Source organism: Gymnodraco acuticeps, unplaced genomic scaffold, assembly GCF_902827175.1.
Source record: "Gymnodraco acuticeps unplaced genomic scaffold, fGymAcu1.1, whole genome shotgun sequence".
NCBI lineage: Eukaryota > Metazoa > Chordata > Actinopteri > Perciformes > Bathydraconidae > Gymnodraco > Gymnodraco acuticeps.
The window spans coordinates 439480-458800 of record NW_022990353.1 but is presented as its reverse complement, the minus strand read 5'-3'; the positions used below and the strand labels follow the sequence as shown (position 1 = coordinate 458800).

At 41.6% G+C, this 19321-nt stretch overlaps 1 protein-coding gene across 1 annotated transcript; it reads right to left on the bottom strand.

The window, feature by feature from the left end:
* Positions 1–1804: 1804 nt before the first annotated feature.
* LOC117551238 (acidic leucine-rich nuclear phosphoprotein 32 family member A-like) lies at positions 1805–17960 on the bottom strand. Its single transcript, XM_034224015.1, has 6 exons — positions 17607–17960; positions 14707–14927; positions 13219–13291; positions 12999–13089; positions 11725–11834; positions 1805–4846 (listed from the first exon to the last, which is right to left on the bottom strand). The coding sequence occupies exons 1-6, from the start codon at positions 17746–17748 to the stop codon at positions 4494–4496; spliced, it is 990 nt and encodes a 329-aa protein (XP_034079906.1). The 5' UTR covers positions 17749–17960; the 3' UTR covers positions 1805–4493.
* Positions 17961–19321: the final 1361 nt, after the last annotated feature.

The window sequence follows — 19321 nt, the reverse complement described above, 5'->3', positions numbered from 1 at the left end:
CATTAAAACTGTTACTAAATCAGCCTACTATCACCTAAAGAACATATCTAGGATTAAAAGACTAATGTCACAGCAGGATTTGGAAAACCTTGTCCATCCTTTTATCTTCAGTAGACTCGACTACTGCAATGGTGTCTTCACAGGTCTCACTAAAAATCTATTAGGAAGATGCAGCTGATTCAGAACGCTGCTGCTCAGAGTCCTCACTAACACTTAAGAAAGTGGATCACATCACTCCTGTTCTGAAGTCTTTACACTGGCTTCCTGCGTGTCAAAGAATAGATTTCAAAATACTGCTGCTGGTTTATAAAGCACTGAATGGTTTAGGCCCAAAATACATTTCTGACCTCCTGCTAAATGATGAACCATCCAGATCTCTCAGGTCTTCAGGGACTGGTCAGCTTTCTGTCCCCAGAGTCAGAACTAAACATGGAGAAGCAGCGTTCAGTTATTATGCTCCAAATATCTGGAACAAACTCCCAGAAACCTGCAGGTCCGCTGCAACTCTGACTACTTTTAAATCCGGGCTGAAGACTTTTCTTTTTGCCGCTGCTTTTAATTGAATTATTTACATCTTAAACTGCACTGTAACTTTTATCCATGCATTTTTTCTTTTAATGTTTATTTTATTATCTTTGCTTTTTAATGCCTGATTTTAAATGCCATTTTCTTAATGTCTTTCATTTTCTGTAAAGCACTTTGAATTGCCTTGTGTTGAAAGGTGCTATATGCCTTGCCTCATAATAAATAGTTAAACTGAGAAGTCGTCTGTCTTTCCTGGAATTTTTTTTTTTTCACAAGTTACACAACAGTAGCTTGTGAATTTACTCCAGGTGGAACTAAAGTCTGATTTAACACTTGATTATATTTCACATCATTCATCCAGATCTGTAAAGTAACTAAAGGGATTAAATGCATGTGGAGAAGAAGTACAAAGCATCAAATGGAAATACTCAAGTAAAGTACCAGTACCTCAAAATGTTAGTTAGTAGGCTACTTGAGTAAATCTACTTAGTTAGTTTACAACATTGTCAAATCTACCCTTACCCACAATCTAAAGTAAGTCACACAGACTCTCTCCTCCTTGCTCTTCTCTCTGTGAGGAGCAGCAAGCTGTCAGAACTAAGTGACAAACAAACAATGGCATAAAATATTATTAATATGTCGGATAGTAATACATTTATTTATTTAATTCTCAGAGTGTACCAGAATGCGTAGTTTATATGTTAGTATTTCTAAAAATCTCCTGGGGGACAATCCCTCCAGACCCCACTTCTGGGGATGGGTTTTCAGCATGTGCCTTTCTATGTGATACAGTTCAGCTTTGATTCCATCATCTCATTAAACCTTATTTAAAAGCATACTTTAGTTCAGTGAAGGGGATATACGGGATATATGCACTGCACTTCACTTTAATTAATATTGTATGCTGAAAAGCGTATATATTACAGCACGATTTGTTGTTGAATAGATTTGAGTGGTTCAAGATGGTGGAATGAGCTCCCCATTGACATCAGGACAGCAGATAGCTTACACACCTTCCGGCGCAAACTGAAAACTCATCTCTTTCGACTCCACTTCGAGCGATAGAACTATTAACAAAGCACTTATATACTAATAAAGGACTGGCTTATCTAAAGCCAGTTGAGTAGCACTTGAAATGTTTGGCTCTATGAAACCTGATGTACTTATATGATTCTGTTTTCTTCAAGGTTGTGTCTTCCTGGTCGAATGTACTTATTGTAAGTCGCTTTGGATAAAAGCGTCAGCTAAATGCAATGTAATGTAATAATGTAATGTAAAATATCGGGTCACGATTTATTGAAAAAGGAAAAAAGTGGGTCCCGAGGCCTGACCAGTTGAGAATACACACATTTAGAAAACAAATGAAGGCAAATATGTACGATGTGGCAATGAATAGATAAATAAGCTCATGATTAAGTGGTAAAACAGCCAATAATTGGGCAATGATGGCTGGGCTTCACAATAACAACATGTGATATTAAATTATTACACTCTGCTAATGGGGAATCTCAATTTTCCAAACATAATTCATTTTTAAATGAATTTTTCCCAAACACTAAGCAAATTGTATTCTATAATCTACTAATAAAGTGAGTCCTAAACTGTAACACACAAAAATGATGATCAGCACTAATTATAACATGACTGAAAAACAAAAATTCACACCTGAATAGTAAGAGATATTTAGAAAAGCACATTGATAGTATGTACCCAATGACTGAGCAATAAAATGCACTTCTCTCAATGATATAAGTATCCAACAAACATCCAATTAAACACATCCCAAATACAATGATTTAAAATGGTTGACCAAATGATTGTCATCTTCCTATATGATAATTACATTTACATATGATTTGAGAAAGCACATGCAGTTGGTTTTGATGTATACCCAAACACAGGTTCACATTCTCACAACACACATTAGAATATTCTGCTCATCGCCTCCAGCGCATTAGAGTCAATCCCTTTATGATTAAACAGGAAATGGTCATCAATCAATCAATCCTTCATTTCTGGAAAGTCCCAGCACACAGGATGTTCGGGGTTAGGATGCAAACCATGAAAGCACTCGTTCTCTAAATGAACACACGGAGAAGCTGGGGTTTTAAGTAATCCAATGCTCACTTCCTGTGGCATTCATCAAAGTGGAAATAAGCGTTAAAAGACCTGCAGGAAATGCAACAACAGTACCGCAAAAAGACATCTCAGTATTGTTATCCTAAGTCTGTTGGACAGCTGGATAAACATGTGAAAAGTAATGGCAAATGCAGCCTCCTTTTAATGCATAGAAACCAACGACAGAGCCAATCAAATAAATATACATGTAGTGATTTCATCCTAAAAAAAAGGCAATGATAAGTGTTGGCAAAATGACTTTTAGCAGGACATTTTAAAGTCAGCACACAAAGACTAAAACCAGTAGCACTACACAATGCTGGGGCTCCTCCTCCAACACGTCTATCCTCCGTCTGTTTTTGTGCCCAGTGTGCATGTGGTGCAGAAGTGAGAGGAACAGCAAGAGGATTGATTTTTTTTTTTCTTCCCGTGAGGGTGGAAGAGGGTCTGAGTTTAAACAGTATTCATGCACACTGCTATTTACAACAACATTATCATTGGTAAGCACCAAGTTATTATGAAAATGGAGTAAATTGTAGGTAAAATCTGAATAAATGTAGGAAGAGTAACTTCACGCTGCAGATTCCTCTCACAGATGTTACAAAGGTATGAAACGAGTAGTCTGACAGAAACAGAGAGGATTAATATGTCATGTAACCCTTTTTTGCATCTATAGCAGGGGTGTCAAACTCAAGGCCCGGGGGCCAAAACCGGCCCGCGACTTCATTTTATGTGGCCCCGCAAGAGCTTGCAAAGAATATAATACGTTTATTATACGGGTACATGCCACTTTACAGTAGCACGTTGCCCATAAACTACATGTCCCACAATGCATCTCGTTTTTGTGCTCACTGAAGAGACTTGCAATTATTTGCCCTGGACTTCTGCTTTCAGACGTAGTTAATTACTAAGTTATTATCCTATCCGATAATAATCCAATTCAGAGGCAATAATGTCATATAATACATTATTGTATCTATATATTAATATAGTTACAACCGGCCCTTTGAGTGCAACCTTTATACGAATGTGGCCCGCGATGAAATTGAGTTTGACTCCCCTGATCTATAGGAAGAGTAGTATCATATTGACTCGTTGACCTGGTGCACATGTGTTTGTGCTGGTCCCTGTGAGTGCAACAGGAAAATAGAGCATCATGTGTTAGAGTTTCCTATGAATGCAATATATGATTATTGTTAATATGTAGACAGCCTTTTAGTTTACCATCTCATAGAGTCCTGTTGTAAACACTGAAATGTTGAATACCCCAAAGTTGTATGATAGACATGTAGAGTACGGGTCCCCAGCACATAGAAACTGCCGGATGCTAACTTGCATATGTTGGACATGTGTATACAATTAGCCTAAGTTGCGTTAGTTAGCATATGCAGACAATAGTTATAAAATGGGCTGGCAGATTTGGATGATCTTGTTGTGGTTTTGGAGGTTATTTAATCAATTTCTAACATGGTCAGGACCAAAAAGGGCAGTTTTAACCAGAAAGTGGACATATGTGTTTTCTTAATGAATTTTGGGTCGATTTGAAAGTTTTAGGAGACTCAAAACTCCCATTTCTGATCATAAAAAGGTCAAACATTGATTCAACATCTGAAAAACCAGACCAAAATTGTCCAAATCAGCCAAGCCACTTTTGAAATATTGTCTGCATATTCTCATGAATGCAACTTATGCCAACTAGGCAAATTGCTGGGGACCCGTACCATACATTTCTAACATAAAGCTTTGGGGTACTTAACATTTCTGCATTCACACTGCAGGCAAGAAGACTATTTGGGAAAGAAAGACATTCAGGTTTTGATAATAATCCGTCTCATTCCTCCACAGTGAGTTCAGTCGGGCTTGTTTCGACGCCTGAGGCCAGAAACAAGCTGCTCTGATCCAACGTCCTCAATGTTTGTCTCAGAGGAGTCCTCTAAAGAAGGCATGAGCTCAGAGTCCTCCAAACCTTCCTCCTCTTCCTCTTCCTCTTCCTCCTCTCCTTCTTCTTTCTCGGCCACTTCCCCGTCTGACTCCTCAGGTTTCAGCTCCTTCATCTCTTCACCTTCTGCTGCAGCATCGTCTTCCAAACCCCTCGGACGGATCTGCTCCGAAGCTTCAGGCGTTTCTGGAGAACTTTCCGCTGCAGAGTCTTTGGCTCTGAGCGACTCGATGATGTCGTCTAGATTTCGCTCGCAGGACGACTCTGAAAGACAGGCGATATTCAAGATTCAAAAGTTTGTATTGTCATACGCACAGAAGCTACGGTGTAGAAATGGCAATGAAATTCTTCAGACATGAGCCCCTCCAACAATGCAACATCTGTAATAAAAAAGTAGTGCAAGAAGTCTATATACATGTCAATAGAATATGATATGTACAAGAACAGAATATGAAATTAAATAATGTAAATTAAGACTAAATTAAATACGGTTTATTGCATTGACAACTATTTAAATAAATGGGTAGATTGCAAGATGACAAACATGAATGTTTAACGGATTTAAAAGTGAAGGGCATTTTCCATTGATAAAAAACAGCTGAAAACATATATTTTTAGGTTAGAGTTTTATTAGACAACCCCCTTTTATTGATTTATTTTATAGGCTTTTATTTATTGTATATATTTTATAGTTTTATTAGCGACATTCCCTTTTAAGTTGGTCTTCATTCTTATTATTTTATTAGTTTTTTTATTGTTTTATTGATTTTATAAAAAATGTAAATGTTGATTTATATAACTATTATTATCATTATACTTATTATTATTATTATCTGATAAAAGCCAGAATTTAAAACACAGTTAAGTCTCAGTGGATAGCGGCATTAAAAAGAGATATGCAACAGAAGCCATGTGGAAAACTCTGAAGTATTCTAGCAGCTACTGTAACATAACCAATTCATCTTAAAGGTCCCATGTCATGCTTTTCCGGTTATGACCCGTCCCCTTGTTGTTATGAAGGTTGTTCTGCATGTAAACGGTCTGCAGTCACAAACCCTCAAAGTACACCCTGTAGCGAGTAAAACTCTAACACAGAAAATACCTCCCCAAAACGACAAGCTGACTGCAGTGGGACTCGAACTTGCTATCCTCTGATTCGAAGTCCAGCACACTGTCCACTGAGCCACAGCCTCCGTAAACAGATATGTTCTGCTGTCACTTTTAAAAACAAACATTAGAAATATTGCTTTCGTTCATCAAGTCTTTCCTGTCACTTGTGAGCTGTTCAGTAACCATCAACGAAACCCAACACTTCCTGCAGAAAGAAGTCACGGAGGGATTTATTCCTGCTATTAACCGCCAGAAAGCTTTCAACGCTAATGCAGGTTTAATTGCATTCAACAAATGGACAGCATTTCTGTGTGAAGTATCTCAGGGCAGCAGAGACTCTGATTTACCTTCGTAAAAAACATCTCGGCTGCAATCGATAGGAAAGCACCTTGGGTTGAGGATGGAGAAATGGGATGGAAGAAAAGAAGAGGCAGAGCTAGAAATGGACCATATTACAAGTTACTTTATGGTGACTTCACAACTGAAGTTCAGCATTTAGAGATCGATTGGATCGGACTACCGAATAGAGTAATTTTTTTAACGATTTCAAATATGGAGGTGTTATAGCATACAAAAACACCTGACGAAGGTAACGAAGTCTTAAAATTAGTCAAAAGTAAACAGTTATCAGAGAGCATGAGAGACGTGAGGTGGCTGTCAACAGACTTGCGGTCAGAGCTGTGGTCTCATGGAGCTGCTATGTGACAACTAGAACATGCCCCATGATTAACTGTGAGGAGGACGAGACTCTACAGCACCTCCTCATGGACTGCTACAGAGCCCAGGAGGTGTGGTCGCTCCTACGGGGCATCGGGTTAGACTTCAATGTAAATGATATCTCAATCATGTATTGTATTCTGGATGAGGGGATGGACAATAAACACAGGGACCTTTTTCAGCTGGTCATTTGTATCACATGTATGAACATCTAAATCAGACGATCATAAACAGTGGCACCATCGTGAAACAAATACTTACTGAACTAAGGAGAAGAAAAACCCTGGACAAATCCCAGACTCAGCCATGGGGCGTTTTGAGTCTGTGACCGAGCTGAGTCTCATTGGAATATAAACGTGCCCTCTTTATGTTATTTATATATGTATTCATTGTGTTTTATGTGTATTATTAATGTAACTTGTGTATATCATGTACTGCCCAAATAATATAAAATAAAGTTTTCCAAAAAAAAAATTAAAGGTAGGGGTAGGTAATTCACTTCAGACACACTTTTTGTTATATTCCATGGAATGCTCTTAACATCCCGATAGCAATGAATATCTGAAGTGCTTTGACAACAAATACATAAAACATATCATCAGTGGAAGCCGTAGCGCTGTAAAAAGCTCGACCAATCATCTGAGCCGGCCCGGCTAAAGTAACTGGATGGCCTACCTGCCTGTCAGCCTTCCATCTGGCCACAAACTGATCTCGTGCCCTCATTGGTCATGTTCGTGTGTGTTGGAGGAGGGGCTCTGTGAGGAAGTGGCAGATTTTCTCCGGCTGTGTGTTTTCAAATTCTCGCGCACTCGAGCTGCTTTCTCCAAAATTACCTACCCCACCTTTAACAGATCCTAAAGCAAATTAAAACAGGAAGAAAAGGAGGAGGCTTCTTACCAAAACACGATGTAGTTATTTTCTAATGTTTGGTTCTCTTTGTATCTCAAGTTAAAGACAACCACTATTTGTAAATGTACCGTATAACGTACTGTGTGCAGCTATAGTGTGACGGTTCACGTTGAAAGTAAACACTTCAGCCGCCATTTGCATGTCTCTGGATGACGGGTTGAAAGTATAATCAGCAGGTTAGTATTTTGGTTTCAGATTCTGGGACGAAACCACAGAAAAGCCCCGCAGCACAGAACATGCAAAACAGGTTATTCCTTTGTCTACTGTACTAGAAAAAGCTGCACGGAGGCGGCTGTAACACCTGATTCTCCTCTCTCTTATTTTGTGTTTCAGCCAAAGTTCTTTAAAAGACACTTTATACACAAGCCCGCCTTAACCTGCCATCAGGCCCTGAGGCTGATAGTTTTTGTAGGCCCCCTATTTAAACAACAAGTCATTTATAGCCTCGGCAGGCTCTGTGATCGCACTTCTCCACTCTGCTCTACGCGCGCCTGGTCCTCTCCTCCAGATGAGTGACGTATCGGGCCTCCCTCATGTATCTGTCCGGTTTCCGTTGGCTCCCCTCCACGTAGCAAGTCCCCATCGTCCTCTCCATCTCCTCCAACAGATAATGTCCCTCCTGTCTGTTTTTCCTCTCATCGCTATCAGAACCAGACGGCCTACTTGGCTCCGAGGCCCCGCGGCCGGCACCGCTGCCGCTCGGTACAGAACTCACCTGTCCTTCCTCCTCATCCTGGCCTACAGGTTTAAAACAACCTGTAAGCTTCGGCATGTTTTGTAATAGCTGCTTGTCTCGAAACTCCTTTTCCCTCAACAATTTCCTTTTCCGAGCGCCGCTCTCAAACTTTTTCTTCTCAAACTGTTTCTCCTAAACAACCTTCATCTGTCACTCAATCACTCGCAATTTGAACAAGTCACATGTGAAACATATTCTCATTGGCTGTTAAGTGGTGCCCACTGACTGTTTCGGAGTCATCTCTGGAATCCATCGGTCTGATTGATTAGCGGAGCAAATTATCAAAATACTACGGAGGGAAGATATTTTCGTTTGGATTACTGCCTGGGGGAAGCTCACGAGTGTGTGTGTGTGTGTGTGTGTGTGTGTGTGTGTGTGTGTGTGTGTGTGTGTGTGTGTGTGTGTGTGTGTGTGTGTGTGTGTGTGTGTGTGTGTGTGTGTGTGTGTGTGTGTGTGTGTATATACGTGTTTGTGTAATTTTGCTTTGTGTGTATTGCGTTTGTTTCCCGGGGAAAACACTCACGAGAAACAGCCAGCTGTTGTTATGCCTGCTGTGACGTCAAGTTACTCCGTTCTCCGCTTGTAATGATGCCGAAGCTTCAAAGTTGTATTTATCATCTGAATTTGCCGAAACAAGTTTAATATTCTGAAAGCCAAGACTTTGTTTATTTGAAATCAGATGAAAACAAACTGTAACGGACCCTGCCGTGTTATCTATGATTAGATACTATACGCCTTACATTCATAATTTCAGCCGGAGGGAGGGGGGGCGGCGCTGTGGAAGAGCAGGGTGCGAGGGAGAGCTGTCATTTTCCCTTTACAAGCTTCAAAAATGTATTTATCGTGTGATTTTGGAAATAAAAGTTTCATATTCTAAAAAAAAAAATGTTTTGTATTGGCTCATGATAGGCCTACCGGAGATCGGTGGCCTCATTTATAACGCCATGCGTAGGATTCACATGGGAAGGTTGCTAGTAGAAATCCAAAAAATAGGTACAGAAATGTTCCGACATTTCCCGATTCACCTGCACCGGGGACAGGAGACCCCCCCTTGATGAGAAACTGTAAGAAATATTCGGGGAATCCCTCCGGAGTGGAGTCATGACGACTGCATCTGAATTATGTTTTTGTATTTGGTGGTTTGTGTCCCAGCTGTCGATCAGCTGTGCGCAGCGTCTCCACTGCAGCAACTCTATATCCACCAGTTAAAGGAAATACAACTAATGTGTTGTGTTATATTAGCTGTACAATTTACCACATAACATATGGTGTTCTTAGTTTCCATACCTCCTGTGTTTTACGAGCGACTTATCAAGTCTTGGCAAACGGCATAAAACATGATTAAAGGTGATAGTAACCATGCTCGTATCTACAACCTATAGAAATGCAAAACGGCGTCAGTTTAGATGTAACTCTGTCCTCCTGCTTACCGCATCATTTATGAGAAAACATTTCATAACATTATCACAACATATTCCAGGTGGTTTTAAATAACATTTCCGTATTTATTTATTTCTCCAGGTTATGTTTTTGTGTGCACTGAGGAGTCGCAAACAGGCGTTTGTTTAATCATTTTAAGATTGGCTTTAATCAATGTTTGAAAATGAATTCTATATGATAAATGAGGTAACATTTTATTGACGGTATTCATGCCCGGCGCCGTGGGAGGGCCAGGCCCTCCCATTTGACATTATTGCCCTCCCCAATAAACACGATTTTTATTATTTATAAAAATTAAAAAATATATATTTTTTTTGTTGTTGTTATAAATAAACTGTGAACTTTTATGCTACGATGTATGTGATGTCAGATCGTAACTAAAACAAAAAAATCGCAGGCTACATCAAATAAATTCATGTGTCTGTTGTGATTTGTGATTCGTCCACATTTAGACCAATCACAGCGTCACACTCTGCCGCCTATTCTGGATTTGTTTATTGTGCATTCTGTAGATTCCCATTTATGTTTGAATTACACAATGGACATCAGAAATTGGCTCAAAAGGTCTAAGGATTTATTAAAAACGAAATAGCGATGAAAGAACTGCAGCCGATGCAGCAGCACGCCTTGCCTCGGCAAACCCCGGGGCTGAGTTAGCGAGCCCAAGCCTTGACTCATCAAGGCGGCCGCCACCAACACTGTCCTCCGAGGCACAGCTCCTTGTGCCCCTACCGTCACCACCTGCGTTGCCACACCCTGTACCACACCCGGCAGCATCCTCCTCCTCCTCCGTGCCGATGTCTCCACTACAGACGCTACCTTGCAGCACATCAACAGGTACTATTGGGCCAGCAACCGCTCAAAGACCAACAGCCCCAGATGATCTTGGGGTTAATAAACCCAACCAGGTGGATCGTTATCCAGGGAGATTGTTTTCAGGAAAGAAGCGCACTTTAGCCGCTGCATGGAACAACAACAGACCATGGCTTGAATATTCTTTAAAAGCAGACGCAGCCTTTTGATTCCCCTGTAGACAGTTTAAAGTGAATACGTCTTCATCTGATGCGGCTTTTACTGTCAAAGGTTTTTGCGACTGGAAACACGCATTACAGACTGATAAAGGACTGCTAAGGCATGCCGCATCAAAAGAACACATTTCATGTGAGAGTTTGCGGAGAGAGAGAGATACGCAAGGAAACAAATAAGGAAATTAGTACTTTGGTGCAGATCAGCTGGCACGGAGCCGTTATTACGTTTATTTCTGTTGCCCTTTATTTGTGTATGTATTTGCGATAAGTGTGCGTCTTTGCGCAATGCTGTTGGCCTTGCTGTTTGATATATATTGTGCCGCAGGCCCGCAGCATGTGACGGTGTTGTGGGCCCTCCCATGAAAATCATATGCCCTCCCTTTAGATTTGTTCTGGCGCCGGGTCTGATGGTATTATTTCCACATATTTCTCTCCATTCTTCCTTCTGCCAACGGTGTCGCAGTTTCTCGTCTCTCCCGTTGTTGTGCTTAGTGCGTACGCATGGGTTAGAGTTTGCGTGGAGGACCGCACGTTTTCCCGTCAAGTTAGTATTTTATAAATCGCAAACATTGCGTAGAAACTGGCGTACGCTTTGAGCGTATATCCCTTTATAAATGAGGCCCCAGGTCAGCCCGTGCATTAAGGCGGCCCTGTTTATACATATGTATGACATGGTGTATGGATATATGATAAACTGAGGTCTCTACTGCATCTGCTGCAACATTCTCTGGTGTATAAATATGTGTTGGATTCACCATACTGTTTAATATTGTCACTGTAAATATTTGACAATTTTCAACCTAGAACTACAGTATGTAAAATATGGGAATTTTCATGCAGAAACCGTGTTTGCAAATCAGACTTCAACCACATTTGTAATTGTAAAATCAGATGCAAAACATTTCTCTAAAAACGTGTGTCGGCGTGTCTGCCAAAGTCAAAATTCAAATTGTGGTTTATGGCAAGAAACCAAAGCTGAAGCCAGATCGAGAGATGGCGTGACTGCATTTTCAATATCTTATCATCTATCCTGCAGGTTGCTGGTTTGGGTCTTTTTCATTGGAAGCATTTCACAGTTAGCACGCTGCATTCATGCACGCTAACATTGTAACTATAGGTGTGAGATGCATGCGGTTACTAAGCTAACTGGGAAGTAACAGTGTGAATAGTGTGTCCTAAGAACTCGATCAAACACTATGTACCGTTGATGTTGATTGGGGGGCAGTCCATGCCTCTCTTCTTCATCAGGACGCGGATGGTCTGCAGCTGAGACATGATCTCGTTCTTTTGATCCAGGGCCACGGACTTCACACTGAAGAGAAATGAAAACAAATATATATCTGGTGTAAAGTACATTTACTCAATCCCCTGTGCCCTCCTTTATACTGTAGGCCAGCTAAATGAAAAGGGACAGGCAGAGTGACGTGAGGATCATGTTTCAGAAGGCAAGGCAAGTTTATCTATATAGCACCTTTCAACACAAGGCAATTCAAAGTGCTTTACAGAAAATGAAAGACATTAAGAAAATGGCATTTAAAATCAGTCATTCAAAAGAAAAGCTAATAAAATAAACATTAAAAGAAAAAAAATACATGGATAAAAGTTACAGTGCAGTTAAGATATGAATAGTTCAATTAAAAGCAGCGACAAAAAGAAAAGTCTTCTTGCTGGATTTAAAAGTAGTCAGAGTTGCAGCGGACCTGCAGGTTTCTGGGAGTTTGTTCCAGATATTTGGAGCATAATAACTGAACGCTGCTTCTCCATGTTTAGTTCTGACTCTGGGGACAGAAAGCTGACCAGTCCCTGAAGACCTGAGAGATCTGGATGGTTCATCAGTTTAGCAGGAGGTCAGAAATGTATTTTGGGCCTAAACCATTCAGTGCTTTATAAACCAGCAGCAGTATTTAGAAATCTATTCTTTGACACACAGGAAGCCAGTGTAAAGACTTCAGAACAGGAGTGATGTGATCCACTTTCTTAGTGTTAGTGAGGACTCGAGCAGCAGCGTTCTGAATCAGCTGCAGCTTCCTAATAGATGTTTTAGTGAGACCTGTGAAGACACCATTGCAGTAGTCGAGTCTACTGAAGATAAAAGCATGGACAAGCTTTTTCCAAATCCTGCTGTGACATTAGTCTTTTAATCCTAGATATATTCTTTAGGTGATAGTAGGCTGATTTAGTAACTGTTTTAATGTGACTGTTGAAACTCAGGTCAGAGTCCATGACTACACCTAGATTTCTGGCTCTATCTGTTGTTTTGAACATTGCAGACTGAAGCTCAGCGCTAACTTTTATACGTTCTGCCTTGGCTCCGAAAACCATTACCTCAGTTTTATCTTTGTTCAATCGGAGAAAGTTCTGACACATCCAGTCATTGATTTGTTCAATGCACTTACTCAGTGTTTGAATTGGAGCATAGTCTCCTGGTGAAATTGTTACGTACACTCTAACAGAAGCAGAGAGCATGAAAACAAACCAGTTAGTGAGCGGGTCCAGCTGAGTGAGGATGGAGTTCAGCATCCTCTCCGTCTGCGTCAGCCTTTGTTCCAGCTCATTCAGCTGGTTCTCTGCACCAGAACAAACACAAAGTGTGCAGAGAGGGTGCCTTCAGGGGTAATTCAACACTCGCATGTTTGTTTGATTTGAGGAAACACAGATATACAAACAGCAATCAGATGGGGATGAAACACACACACCTGCTTCCACTGATTTCTTTGCTCCTTTCACAACTTTCTCCTTTTGTTGTTCCTTGTCATCTGCAGACTTTATCTGTAGGTGGAAAAACATGACGCCATGTTGGTTTTGCAAATTCGTTTATCACATTTGTAAATGCAGCTTTAAACAAATCTTCCAACGCTTCTCTGCCCATTGACTTTGAATGAGGATGACGTCACTTTGCCTCGCTTTTTGCCGAACTGCATTGTGGGGGAGCGAAGCGAAGATTTCCAGGATTTCCAGGATTCAAAAGTTGAGCAATGTTCAACTTTTGAAGCTGAGCTGGAAGCGTCAGCCAATCAAACCACGTGTAAGCAGGGAGAACCAGACCGCAGTTCATTTCCTCATATTCCAAACGAGAAATTACGGTAGCAAATCACCCGGTTCTTTACGACCAGAACTATTAACGGGATACAAACCGGAGGAACCAGGCATGGAGGGAGGTGGCAGAGACAGTGGGTGAAACTGGTAGGTTTTCGCCTATTTGGGGAGTTATTGCTCGCATAAAATCCCCGGGGTTTTTTGCTTTGTATGTCGGGGGCGGGAGATTCATGTGATTGGTTGTTGGTCGCAAAAAATCCCCAAGCTTTCAGACACGCCCAGCTCCAAGATTTTCAAGATTTTGAAAAGCTGCTCATTTGTTCCAAGTCTCATGTCATTTAGACGACTTGCACATCAATACTGTGGGCAATCCCCACAAGAGCAATTTGGGATGAAGTGTCTTGCCCAAGGACACAACGACATGCTGACTGCAGTGGGGATTGAACCTGTGCTCCTGATCCACCCAAAGATCAACGCGCTGAGCCACACCCTCCTCTTTTATCATGAGAACATGAGAAAAGACAAGTTAGTACCTGTCTTTTTATGATGTTATTGGACAGTGTATCTAATCCTAAATTAAGTGTCGCCAAAAATGGCAGTTTTGAGTCCCCTCAATCTTTAAAAACGTCCAAAAATTAAATAAAAATCTGTTAAATATGGCCACTTTTGGGTTAAAACTGCTGTGCTTGACCCTGAAAATGGCAGAAAAAGGATTCAACATCCTCAATGACCTCCAAAACCACTCCGAAATTGTCCAAATCTGCCAAGCAATTGTTTAGCTACTGTCTGCGTGTGGTGCAGTGGGTTGTGCATTGGTGTTGGGATCAGGGGGTCACAGGTTCAAACCCCACTGCAGTCAGCATGTCGTTGTGTCCCTGGGACTCTTCACCCCAAATTGCTCCTGTGGGGATTGCCCACAGTATTGAGAATGTAAGTCGCTTTGGATAAAAGCGTCTAACAAGTGACATGTAATGTGATATGCTAATTAATGCAACTTGTGCTAATGTGCAAATTGCTCAACATATGAAAGTTAGCATCCGGTAGTTTCTATGTGCTGGGGGCCCGTACTATACATTTCTAACATAAAACGTTGTGGTACTCAACATCTCCGTGTTCCCAACAGGTCCCCATGAGCTAGACTTACTCACCTTTAAGAATTTATAGGCTGCAAACACTCCGAGCCCGATGGCGTAGAGAGGCATCAGCGTGAACACGTAGCCCTTGTTGCTGTTGGATTTGAACTTGTTGTCGCTCTTCATCTCTTGCTCCATCAGCTTCTTCATCTGCTGCATGTTCTCCGGGCTCTGAGGGGAACCCGGTGCGTTCAGGTTCATCGGCTGATCTCTCACTGCACCTGGACCCGGACCAGCTGATACCAGAACAACATGAGGGGGAACAAAGGGAGAGGATTCTGATTACAGTGGGTGGAAGATATGCTTTTTATTTGTTGGGGAAATACTGAATGTCCTCTTCCAGTATCAGAGTAACATGATAACAAAGGTATCCCAACTGTAGCTGTGAACATGACAGGATGTGTGATTACCTAGAAGAGCATCAGGACTGTTTGAGGCATATGATAGCTATGTGATTAACATGATGATTCAGCCTCTATGGAGAGAGACATCAAGCATGCTCATTTCTGACGTGGAGCTAATCTGAAGTAAACATTGAATACTGCTTTCTATTCCTCCATCTTGTGACTGTGTAACTCCCTCTCTTGGATATCAGCATGTGAAGGACACTGCTCAGGAACTAGTTGATGCTCTGTATGTGATGACTACTTCCATTCTGGAGAGGATCACAGATACATGGATCCTGAGATTCAAGCTCAAGCCGGGGACGAGTAAGATACATTGCATTTAGCTGACGCTTTTATCCAAAGCGACTTACAATAAGTAGGTTCGACCAACAAAATACAAACTTGAAGAAAACAGAATCATATAAGTACATCAGGTTTCATAGACCTAAAATATTTCAAGTGCTACTCAACTGGCTTTAGATAAGCCAGTCCTTTATTACAAGTAATTTTGTTAGTCATTCTATCGCTCGAAGTGGAGTCGAAAGAGATGAGTTTTCAGTCTGCGCCGGAAGGTGTGTAAGCTATCTGCTGTCCTGATGTCAATGAGGAGCTCATTCCACCATCTTGGAGCCAGGATAGCAAACCCACGTGTTTTAGCTGATGGGAACTTGGGTCCCCCTCGCAGTGCGGGTGCAGCGAGCTGTTTGGCTGATGCAGAGCGTAGTGCACGCGCTGGGGTGTACGGTTTAACCATGTCCTGGATGTAGGAAGGGCCAGATTCATTCGCAGCATGGTAAGCAAGTACCAGTGTCTTGAAGTGGATTCTAGCAGTTACCGGAAGCCAGTGGAGGGAGCGGAGGAGCGGCGTGGTGTGGGAACATTTAGGAAGGTTGAAGACCAGACGAGCCGCTGCATTCTGGATGAGCTGCAGAGGTCGGATGGCACATGCAGGTAGACCAGCCAGGAGGGAGTTGCAGTAGTCTAGGCGTGAGATGACGAGAGCCTGGACCAGAAGCTGCGTCGCTTTCTGAGTCAGCTGGGGACGTATCCTCCTGATGTTGTAAAGCGTGTATCTGCAGCAACGGGTTGTAGCAGCGATGTTTGCAGTGAAGGACAGGTTGTTATCTAGGGTCACACCCAGATTCCTTGCAGTCTGAGTCGGGGAAACAACTGAGGTGCCGATGTTGATAGTCAGGTCAAGAGTGGGACAATCTTTTGCCGGAAGGAAGAGCAGCTCAGTCTTGTCAAGGTTGAGCTTGAGGTGGTGAGCAGACATCCACTGAGAGATGTCAGCTAGACAAGCAGAGATGCGTGCGACGACCTGGGTCTCTGAGCGGGGAAAGGACAGAATTAATTGGGTGTCGTCAGCGTAGCAGTGGTATGAAAAACCATGCGGGCTAATGACTGATCCGAGCGAGTTTGTGTACAGGGAGAAGAGGAGGGGACCAAGGACAGAGCCCTGAGGGACCCCTGTAGTTAATTGACAAGGGTCGGACTCAGACCCTCTCCAAGCTACCCTGTAGGTACGGTCTTTGAGGTATGAGGTGAGGAGGGAAAGTGCAGAGCCTGAAACTCCAAGTTCTTGGAGAGCGCGAAGGAGGATCTGATGATTCACCGTGTCGAATGCAGCAGACAGGTCCAACAGGATGATGACAGAGGAGAGGGAGGCTGCTTTAGCAGTGTGCAGTTCCTCCGTGACAGCAAGGAGGGCAGTTTCTGTGGAGTGACCTGCCTTGAAACCAGACTGGTGCGGATCCAGAAGGTTGTTCTGATGGAGATAGCAGGAGAGTTGTCTAAAGACAGCGCGTTCAAGTGATTTAGACAGGAACGGGAGTAGAGAGACAGGCCTGTAGTTTAGAACATCTGACGGGTTGAGAGTGGGTTTCTTTAGGAGAGGGTTTACTCTTGCCTCCTTGAGACTGTTTGGAAAGTGACCAGAAGTTAGAGAAGTGTTGATGAAATGGGTGAGAAACGGTAGAATATCAGGAGCGATAGTCTGAAGGAGGTTTGAGGGGATAGGGTCCAGAGGACAGGTGGTAGGGCGGGCAGAGGTAATGAGGGTAAGATAAAACAAAATGCCTAAAGGTAGAACGAGCTGCTAGAAAAAGCAATTACAAAGAATTAGCATAAACCGCACATCCTGTCAGTAGATGACTAGGATGATATTATACATTGTTAGGCTAATTCAAAAAAGGCTTTTCACAATAAAATACCTGCTTCTCTGAGCTGCCTCAAACAGGTGTTTCTATTGCACATTGCAGTTTGATTGCACAAAATAAAACACTACTTTCACTATATTTTGATGATAATACTTTTCTACTTTTACTTGAGTAACATTTTGAATGCAGGACTTTTACTGTAACAGAGTACTCCTACACTCTGGTACTTCTACTTTTACTCAAGTACAAGATCTGAGTACTTCTACTTTTACTCAAGTACAAGAACTGAGTACTTCTACATTTACTCAAGTACAAGATCTGAGTACTTCTACTTTTACTCAAGTACAAGATCTGGATCCCTTGTTCTTACCTTTTCTGGAGAGCCGGGGGTCGAACCGGGTCTCTTTGGTCCCGGATCCTCCGCCAACCCCGAACATCCTGGGCAGGACAACAAACGTGAAAAGCACGGCAGTGAAAGCCAGGGCGACTTGTTGTGATGTTGACACCACCATGCTCGGTGCACACACACGCACACACGCGCACACACACACAAAAACACACACACTCGCACACACACTATAAGAGAAATGGATGAAGACGCTGGAGAAGGAGTGGGGGAATAAAAAAAGCTGGAGGTTAAATGGAAATGAAAGAGTGCGATGAGTGAAAAATAAAACCTCAGCTGTTCTGCTCAAAAACAGCTGGCTCTGGTCCACTGCAATAAAACAGGAGCAGGACATCCGAGGGAGGTGCTTTCAGAATAAAAGCGTCAACTGGGAGACACGAGAACAACATTCTCTAAACTCTCAGTGGACTTCACAGTTTGTACAGAATATCAGTATGACAATACGACACCCTCTGTCCTTAGACCCTCACATCGTACAAGGAAACACTTCCGGAGAAAACCCACAGTTTAAAGGGAACATGGGAGAAACCTCAGGGAGAGCAACAGAGGAGGGATCCCTCTCCCAGGACGTCACGTGACCAAGAGTAAAAAAAATGCTTGACTTGGGAATTCTCTGAACTCTAATTGTAATGTGACTATTTTATTATATGTTTTTAAATATATCATTGTGCTCCTGTAACTATATATATGTATTTAATATATAGGAATGTACAATTATCAACATGTGGGTTGTGACGAATAGTAAAAAAAGAAAAGAAGATTGAGTTCTTCTGATTATTCTTTCTCAGAAAAAAATGATATATTAATAATTTTGCAAAAATATCTGACTTTTATTTTGAAAATACGTACCGCAACTTCCTCATCGGTTGAGGTTTTATCTGGTAGTAACATAACATGAAAAGCGCGCTCCTGCCCCCTGTCGGCAGAAGAGGTTCTCTACATGTCTGTTTAAATATTGATAACTTACTTAAGTACTGTACTTAAGTACAATTTTGAGGTACTTCTTCTTCACTTTAGTATTTCAAGTTCATGCTACTTTGCACTTTTACTCCACTACATGTATTTAATACCTTTAGTTACTTTACAAATCTGGATGAATGATGTGAAATATAATCAAGTGTTGAATCAGACTTTAGTTCCACCTGGAGTAAATCCACAAGCTACCCTGCAGAATACAAAGTCATTCAGACTAGCTGCACCTTCACCAGCTTTGAGAACACTTTCATGATCAATCATTATAAAACATATCATATATATTATTCTGAAATGGACCAATCTGTACAATGACTACTTTTACTGTCGCTACTTTCACTATATTTTGATGAGAATACTTTCCTACTTTTACTTGAGTAACGTTTTGAATGCAGGACTTTTACTGTAACAGAGTATTCCTACACTCTGGTACTTCTACTTTCACTAAGTACAAGATCTGATTACTTCTACTTTACTCAAGTACAAGATCTGAGTACTTCTACTTTACTCAAGTACAAGATCTGAGTACTTCTACTTTTACTCAAGCACAAGATCTGAGTACTTCTACTTTTACTCAAGTAAAAACCAATTCTGAAGAACTCTTCTGCAGCTCAAGGTTTTAACTAGTTCGGAGTGTAACAACATTCTTTATCAGTGAGACTAAACAATTATGGACCCTGAATCTAACAAAAGAAAATAATGTGCGT